The sequence below is a fragment of the Castanea sativa genome, chromosome 12 (genome assembly GCF_040712315.1).
Source record: "Castanea sativa cultivar Marrone di Chiusa Pesio chromosome 12, ASM4071231v1".
Classification (NCBI taxonomy): domain Eukaryota; kingdom Viridiplantae; phylum Streptophyta; class Magnoliopsida; order Fagales; family Fagaceae; genus Castanea; species Castanea sativa.
In genome coordinates this window covers 2,086,878-2,096,148 of record NC_134024.1, presented here as the reverse complement: position 1 = coordinate 2,096,148, position 9,271 = coordinate 2,086,878, and the positions used below count along the sequence as shown (strand labels likewise).

General features: G+C 38.0%; 1 protein-coding gene across 2 annotated transcripts; it reads right to left on the bottom strand.

Moving 5' to 3' along the window:
• Nucleotides 1–2,290: 2,290 nt before the first annotated feature.
• LOC142618755 (uncharacterized) lies at nt 2,291–9,083 on the bottom strand. Of its 2 annotated transcripts, none has more exons than XM_075791767.1 (7): nt 8,603–9,083; nt 7,774–8,084; nt 7,494–7,679; nt 7,263–7,364; nt 7,106–7,180; nt 6,890–7,006; nt 2,291–3,806 (listed from the first exon to the last, which is right to left on the bottom strand). In XM_075791767.1, the coding sequence occupies exons 1-7, from the start codon at nt 8,895–8,897 to the stop codon at nt 2,556–2,558; spliced, it is 2,337 nt and encodes a 778-aa protein (XP_075647882.1). In that variant the 5' UTR covers nt 8,898–9,083; the 3' UTR covers nt 2,291–2,555. The 2 variants fall into 2 exon arrangements, with proteins under 2 accessions (XP_075647882.1, XP_075647883.1); XM_075791768.1 differs by having other exon boundaries at nt 7,109–7,180.
• Between the last annotated feature and the right edge of the window lie 188 nt (nt 9,084–9,271).

Here is a 9,271-nt window from a genome sequence, read left to right as displayed (position 1 = left end):
CATATATGCCAGCCTGAAAAACTATTAGACCATTCCACTTGTCGTAGTTTAGATCATGCGCCCAACAACAATCCCAGAGCAGAACGGGAACAGAATTGATCATGGCTACTACTAGAATGAGCAAAAACAAGATTGCAGGTTGTAAGATGATTATGATTATACTCTCCTGTATCTATACTCTATATAAAAAAAAGAAAAGTTGAGCTGCTTGTGTTTTGCAAAACAACACCAAAAAACTTAAAACGGTAGAGACTCAACAGATTAGTAAAATTCCATTATTGCTCCTATAGATATATGTGAGCTGAGAAAAAAAATGTTAAGAGTTTGGAGCCCTTTTTGGTCTTTGCCAGCACAGAGTTAGCTGATGCTTAATCCCCACTTTTTAGTCTTTTTCTCTATAATTTTTTGTTGACACATTCGGTGGAAATTACTTTGTTGCTTGTAACTTCATTTGTTAGCTAGAGAAAAAGTGGGGGCTTTTTAGCCTTTTTATTCTCCGTGGTGTTGCCAGCCGTTTTAGCTTTATAGTGCAGCTAGCTGTGTTGCCTTTTTAGTTAAATTACCATCTTCACTCTTAAGTACATGGGTAGGTTAAAAGTGTCTATACTCTATATAAAAAGGGATAGTTGAGCTGCTTGTGTTTGGTAAAGTGACACTAAAAAACTTAAAACGGTAGAGACTCAATAGATTGGTAAAATTACATTGTTGCTCCTATAGATATATGCGAGCTGAGAAAAAAAAAAAAACGTTGGAGCTTGGAGCACTTTAGGTCTTTGCTGGCATAGAGTTAGCCGATGCTTATTCCCCACTTTTTGGTATTTTCCTTTATAATTTTCTATTGACATATTTGGTAGAAATTACTTTGTTGCTTGTAACTTCATTTGTTAGCTAGAGAACAAGTGGGGGCTTTTTAGTCTTTTTATTCTCAACTCTGTGGTGCTGCCAGCCGTTTCAGCATTATAGTGCAGCCAACTGTGTTGCCTTTTTACTAAACTCAGACCGAATGTTGACTCGGTCTATGAGCTAGGTTACTGGATCACTGGTTTGACTAATGGGTCATCGGTCGAACCAAAGGGTCAAATAAAAGAATTTATAAAGTTAAATATATATAAAATTAAGTTTGAGAAATTATAACTAAATATATAAATTAGAAAGAGAAAAAGAAAAAAGAAGAAGAAGGCATATGCCTAAATTAATCTCACCATTGTAATTGAAAATCAATATTTCATAAGCCATAGCATTAGAAGAAACAAACAAATTAATTTATATTTTTCAGTGAAGTTAAAGTCAGCTAAAACACACTCACACTGTACAAGAAAAAAAAAAATTAACCAAAGATGCTTAAACTTAAAAGCAATCAAGAAATAAAGTATAAAAAAAAACCTATACAAACAAAAGAAGATAGTTGGTGGCATAGAGTTATATGGTCATACTTATATGCTAATTGTTGGCCAAGTACATTTGTTCAGACTTCATCAAAGCATAAAAAAACTTACGCATAGTAACAGTAGATTTTGAGAATTGTGAAAATTGAATAATGATGGTACACGTACAAACTACAGAGTGTAAATCTTCAGGGCAGGGCGCATAGAACAATGCTGCTTTTTTTTTTTTTTTTTTTTTTGGATTTTTAAAGGTTTTCTTAAGGGAGTTTTTTTTTAAAAAAATAAATAAATAAATTACCATATTATCACACATTTAAATAATAAAAAAATCAATCAAGTGAATCTATTAATGTAATTTGACATAATTCACAAATCCGGCCGGGTTAATAAATCCCAATTGAATCACACGGGTTGCTTAAAACCCACCGGGGTGTACCGATTTTGACCAGGTCACATACTTTTCCAATCCAATTGATCACCTAGCCTGGTCAATGCACTAGGTCGCCAGGTCATCGGTTCAACCGATCGGACCAGACCAGACCAGGTTTAATAACACTGATCTATTCATTTCTAGAAGAACTCGTCCAACGATAGTGTTGTCTATACAAGTAAAGGTATAGTATAATAGTAATGGATGTGAATACTAATGATTGTAATTTTAGCTGTTTCAATATTAATAATTTATATACATAATAGTGTAATAAAATTAGAGACGAAGAATAATGACATGACCTCTAATATAACTTAACACGATCCTAGTAACAATGTGTGTTTATTGCTTCAACTTACAAAATTTTTAGATATTGTATAGAACATGGACAAGGCATGTCCTGATCAATGTCCATCGAAATTCTTTTGGCAATTTCTTCATACATATTTTTTCAGTTCTTTTCTTTTGGATCCCATAGCAAAAGCCATTACCAGACGTCATCTTCATAATTCTTTTGTTAAAATGTTCATAATATTCAATCACAAATATTAGCACTACATCAGAAAAAGCAAATGACAGAAGTTGCATCGACAGACAGAGACCTAAATGATCAAGCTATAATACTTGGTAAAATACCTAATACAATAACCGCCTTAAACTCAACATTACACCGAGAAAATACTAAGTAAAATACCTAATACAATAAACGCTGAACTCAACAGAACACTGACTAAAAATTTTCAACGAGGTGCGCCATACATTTGAGTTGAGTCATACTGAGCATAACCAGGCTGAGGTGACACAGTTTTGCCATAAGCAACCGGAGCAGTTGCTGGTGCACTTCCATAACCTCCTGATTGTGGGACAGACTGGTCATAACCTTGTTGAGTTGGAGCTGGTTGAGCATAACCTGGCTGACCGCTTGGTGGTGCACTATAGGCTGAAGCAGGGGCACCACTGTAAGCAGGATCTTGTGGTCCTTGGTAACCATAAGCTGCATTGTTAGGAGCTGCCTGCTCTGGGTAACCTTGTTGTGAAGCTGCGTATGGGCCATAACCCCCAGTAGGACCCACTTGCGCATACCCTTGAGCCTGCTGTGCACCAGGCTGACCATAACCTGGCTGCCCTCCTTGCTGTGGATAAACAGGACCAGATGCAGGTGGTGGCTGATTATAAGCATCCGCAGCAGGTGCAGAACCATATGGAGGATATGATTGCTGCATCTGCCCACTGGATTGATATGGGTAAGGTTGTTGAGGGGTTGCATTCGGGCCATATGATTGAGCAGGAGCAGAACCTTGGTAAGGCATTTCCCCTGGTTGAGTAGCTCTAGGAGGGGCATAGGATTGGGGATGTGGTCCCTGTCCGTATGGCTGTGGCTTACCATACTGCTGTGCAGCATAACCCGGTTGAGTCTGTGAGTACACTGGCTGAGCACTTCCATGTCCTCCATAGGGATGCTGTGTTGGAGCATGACTTTCATATTTTGGTTCATCATATCCATGGCCATAGCTCTGCTGGTGAGGTGCTGCCTGAGAATAAGGAGCTGTATGTCCATAATCTGGCCCCTGTGGTTGTCCATAATTGTAATTTGCCTGGGATGATGGTGGACCCATAGCAGCAGCATGGGAAGGGCCATGACCATGTGAAGGAATTGGAGCAGAATGTTGGGCAGATGCGGGGGCATCAGACATGTGGCCTCCTTGTCCCCCATAGTAATCATAACCACCAGTATGTGAGGGTGGACCCTGCATGCTAGGCCTTTGTTCCCAACCACCACTGTAGTTGCCCCTTGGAGGGGCTTGTTGATGATAACCCCCATATCCTGGAGATGGATACTGTGGGTTATGACTTGGATATGGTCCTCGATGCTGGTAATCATATGCTGCAGGATGAGGACCACGTGGACCCCATTGCGGTGGTCCAGTAGATCCACGAGGCCGATAGGCCTGCTGATTGAAACCACCCGAGAAAGATGATGGCCTCACAGGCTATTCCAAGCAATCACATAAAGAAATAAAATATTAGTAATCCATTCACAGTTAAATTAAGAACATTAACAAGGTAGAAGGTAATGAAAAACTGCTGCTTGAGCTTGGTAACCACATCTCCTGTTCAAGACGTTGGAATCATTTTGTTTGAATGAGAATAAATATATATATGCATCACATGTCATTAAGGCAAAATCACATGAGAGAAAAAGGAGAGCAAAGACAACAACAAAAGGAAAAAACTGTGCTATGAGTTGTACTCCTAATACTATAATTACAACAGCAACTTCGAAAGAGTAGGTACTATAGCAAGCAAGACACATGTTCATTGCAGAATATATGAATATTACTATAAAAAGAAATCAAATATAAGAGATGCAGTAGGCCAAGAACAAGATACAAACATATAACAAAACAAATAACATCTTACATTTTCCAGACAATTTAAACTTTGCAATGCTACAAAGAACATACCATTTCAAAATTTTCTAAAAACCAATAGTAAAACTATCACAATTATTCCATTTCAACCATGAAGAGAACATGAAAAAAAAAAAGTTGGGGGGAAGGGGGGTGGAGGAGCTCTGCTTCAATCAATTTTAAGCTTGCATCCATTAGATTTAAACCTGACCATAGACATTCATCAACCAGACTAATCAGTCCATCAACACTCCCACTCATCAATGGAAATCCTCTATTCATTGTACAAGGCCAGGACCTCTCCATGAATATGAGACTCCTATGTTTTGAGGACATAATGGCTGGTTTGGTCACACATCTAAAAAGCAAAAGCAAAACCATAATCCGGTTTTTCAAAATATGCAAAAATTATACATCAATAGCCAATGCTAACTTGGTCCTGAAAAGAATCATCATGCTTCTAAATAAAAATCAAGCAACAACTACCAATTCTTTATATGTTTAATCTTATTCTTCATTTTACCTCCTTTGTCCATCCATTCAAGGATCATTCCCGGTTAAAGAGTGATTTAAATTGCTATTAGTCTAACATATATATGCTAATACGAGAGGGTAAATATATTTACCTTCATCTGGAGAGTGACTGAGGATGACATCATGGCCATGGTTTAATGGGAAGAGAACGTCCATAGAAGTTTACAGGGGGGAGGGGGGAAAGAGTAGTTTTTATGAAACAATAACTATTATCAACTATACCTGAACATATTAAAGTGTATTGTCAACAACGATATCAAAGTGTACTCCACAAGTTTTGAATGTTCTGTGTTGCTTTCTCTTAAGGATCAACAAATTTGTAAAACAATCCAAGTATACTTTCCCATCTTGCATAATTCTAGCGTCCTAAATGGTATAATCATATTCCATAACCTAATTCTAGTTTCCTAAATGGTATAATAATACTCCAAAAACTAAAAACATCACACCATTTCGCTCTCCATCACATCATTAAGGTGAATACTAGAATGATTACATGAAATAAAAGGGCACATATGAAAAAACAAGATACTTCTATTACTATGCAACTAGTACAAAACACCAAGTCATTCAGATGACATCTCAAATTTGATAATAATAAACAGAAATCATGATCATAACATTCATAACTTAATCAAATGTTCAAAAGGACAAGACATTAGCAATTAATGCACCTTCAAAATTCCAAGTTTCTCAACACAGATACATCACTGGTTAGATGCAAGGTCTCCCAGACAATTATAATTAAATAACATTCACACATATATCCTAGATGTTCAACATTAATTCAGCTCAGGTCTTATACGTAACATAATGGCCATGCTTTTAGCATTTACACTGCAGCTTCATGTAATATCAAATGACATGTACCATATTCTTCAAACATAGAATTAGACACAAGTTCTGAGGTACTCTCCCACACGCATTTTTAATCATTATGACTTCACCAAACATGCTGCTTTCTTCCAACACATCTCATGCATAGAACATGGGTCTCACTAATGAGCACTAAGGTTAATATAATATAGTTTTACTGCATTATGATTTTTTTTAACTTTCAAGTCTCAAAGCAGTCTTACCAACTATTAACATCCTGGAATCTTGAGATTTAATGCCTGATACCTTTCTTTCATGGTTGAGAGTGAAGAGTGGTTGTCTATTGCTACACCACGAAAGCAATGCCGACCCCATGGAAAAGGCAATGGCCAAATCTGCATTTTTAAAGCCAACCAATTCGAAATCGGCACCTTCAAGATAAATAAATCATGGCAACCGACATCTTGGATTGAATATATGATCTTCCTAACAGCATTCAAGTGACCTTGGCATGGATCATTCATCAATATCGCAAACTCTTATGAACTATTCAAGTGATCAATCTCTCACTCCCATGGCAAGATTATCAAACAATTCTAGCCTAAATAAATGAAAAGGTGACACAGACATGCAAATTCAGTTGTTTGGACAGATAATCATGTCAAGACCACAGTATATGTTGCTTTGCCAGATTTGAAGATACAGAAATGCTGCTCAAGCAGTCCAGTGAGAAGAACACATCCGCACTAACCTAAACAAGGCATGAACAGGCACTATTGATAGTTACTAGATCCTATTCAAAAGAAAAACAGGACAACAGAGGTAGATGACAACAACAACAGCACCACCATAATCATTTAATTCTTCCCATCGTCAACTACTTAGAAGTAATAATATAAGATTAACCGAAACATCAATAGAACTTAACGTGCAAAATTCTTCTCGTACAACTATGCAGGCTTAATATGTAGCAGCTTTCTGCATAAAAGTCAAGTAACTATCCCAGCTACTCCACTTGTCAGCCTTTGAAGTAGTATTACAATTTATATACATAGCAATACTGATTGTTAGAAAATGACCAGCATAATCGCCCTCAATACATGCGAATACTATTACTACATTTTCCAAAATGTTTATACTTTTTTTTCTTACATCGGCTTGCCCAGAGATTTCAGTAAAAGGAGATGTGAAGGACAATTTACACAGGTAATTGTTGAGCAGAACAACCAATATCAGTGACAACAATTATAGAATCATAACACAATTTAACTGCATTTCTTTCCCTAGAGAAAAGCATAAGGTAAAAAACAAACCTGACTCATAACTTCCTTTATCAACTCTCTAGCCATTTCAATTTGCTTCTTGTCACCAGTCACTCGTACGGTTCTTTCTTTAGATTCGTCTCCTTCTGGAAGATGTTGAGGTATCAACTAAAGGGAGAAAACAGAAAAATACCATCAGCACACATGTCGCATCACAAAACTTCAACAAAATAAAGAAATAGGTCACACCCCCATTTAGTCTACAACTACCTGGATGCGTGCTCCTGTTCTGGTCTGCAGACCTTTAATAGTCTCTCCACCCCTGCCTATTATTAAGCCAACCTGTACCAAGAAAGCTTGTGGCTTACATAAATAATGGTTCAAATTAATTAATACATTAGTCATCAAAAGACTAACTGTCAACCTTCTCGTTTGGAACTTGTATCTGTACTTGTTCAGATGCTGCAGCAGCCTGTGCAGTAGTGAGGCCCCTGGCTATAAGGGAAGGAGAACCCCCTGCATCAGCCTGCAGAAAAACACATCCAAATCAAGCAATCACCAAAAGAAACAACCAAAATACCAAAACATTGCACATTGTGAGATGAAAAAGGAGTAACAGTGGGAAAATAAAACTAAAATTCAGACAGTAGGAAACCTCTGCAATGACAGCATTTATAAGCTTCTCAGCCTTAGTTATACTATCCAAAGTTCCTATTATTTCCACAGGCCTTGTTGCAGATTGTGGATCAGCATCAGCATCCCTTGTGATTTGAATTTTTGCCCCTGAATTGTACTGCAAGTAACGAATAGTATCCCCGGCCTTTCCAATAAGAACTCCAACCTGCACCAGCATGCATAATACAATCTATCAGTCATAAACTTATTCAACTCTTTGGAGGGCTATCTTTCAGAAGATGCATGATTAGTCAACACACCTTATTATTAGGCACCTCCATTTTGCGTGATGTAGTATCAGCACCCTCAGTAAATGGTTCCTGATTCTGCACTTTAGATGGGTCTTGAGCATTTTCCGTCACAGAATCCTCAACAGATGGTTGTTGGGCATCACCCATCTCGGGATTTTCCACAGAGGGTGCTTCCTCACCATCAGCCACTGTTTGCCGAACTTCCTCAGCAAGAGGTTGGGCATCCTCTGACTGCAAACCCTCCACATTAGGTTCCTCATTGTTCTCACCAACAGGCTCATCCCCATTCTCTTCCTTTTGTTGGTACCCATTTTCATTAGCTATAACACGAAAATTTGGGCATTACTTAATCGAAAACACGGAACCAAATTCGCCCACAGTAAATATGTTGTATAAAAAAACACATTATAAAAAATTCTATCACTTTTCAAAGATTCCATTTTCTACCTGAGCTAAATTTCTTTTATTTCTTTCACTCTTAATTTTTTTTCTTCTATTTCTTCTTTCTTAAGTTCTTGAAAAGTGTGCTTACATTTCTTTACATTTTCCTAAACTGGAATATACTTTACCCAACAATTTTCCCATCTCATTTTCCTTTAATCTAATTGGGAGACATTGATTTTCCAGCTTAAAACATCAAAATGTAATCCTTTTTTTTTCAAGAAAAAACACAAACTAAATTTAAAAATCAAATCTTTGAAAAAAAAAATCAATCACAGACATTGATTAGAAAAAACCCTAATTACAAAAAAGAGAACAAATTCAACACCAAAGAAAAAAAATCACACAAAAACCAAAACCTAATAAAACCCTAATTACAACAACAACAACAACACACCTGAGCCGTCAGATTTCTCATCAAGCCGCTGCCGCTTCACGTGCTCCGCCACGTCAGCGCCGTCGTCGTCCTCGTCATCATCGTCGTCGCCGTCGCCGTCGCCGCCTCCGTCGGCCGGAACTTCTTCGGGGTCGGCATTCAAATCGGCGATGTGGCCGTGCTCCGGAGCTCCGAGCTCCAGATCCTCAAGCTTCCGCTTGTGGTGATCCGGCTGCGAATTCGGGTTCGGGTCGGCCGCCACCACCACCTCCTCCGCCTCCGAACCACCAACAACAACAAACCCTTCCTCCGCCATTATAGGGTGCACGGAAACTCTGTGCTACCTGAGCTAGCTCTCTCTGATGATTTTTTTTTTTTTTTTTTTTTTGGTGCTTGCGTGTCAGTGATTGAGTGAGCGAGTGAGTTTTTTTTTTTTTTGGGAGAGCTAGAATGAGATGAGAGATTTGAGAGAGGTTTAAGGCTTTATATATTAGAATGAGATATTTTTCTGTGTGTATGAAAGAGACTCAATTTTTGTCCCCTTTGTTTTTTTAGGGTTAGGGTTTTTGGGAATGGGTTTGTGGTTTGTGGGTTGTGGGTATGGATATGGTATAGTGGGCCTTTTGTTGGGCCCATTAGATTGATTGCTTTGGGTTCTGAAAATGTCCATTTATTAGTCATAATTTTGGG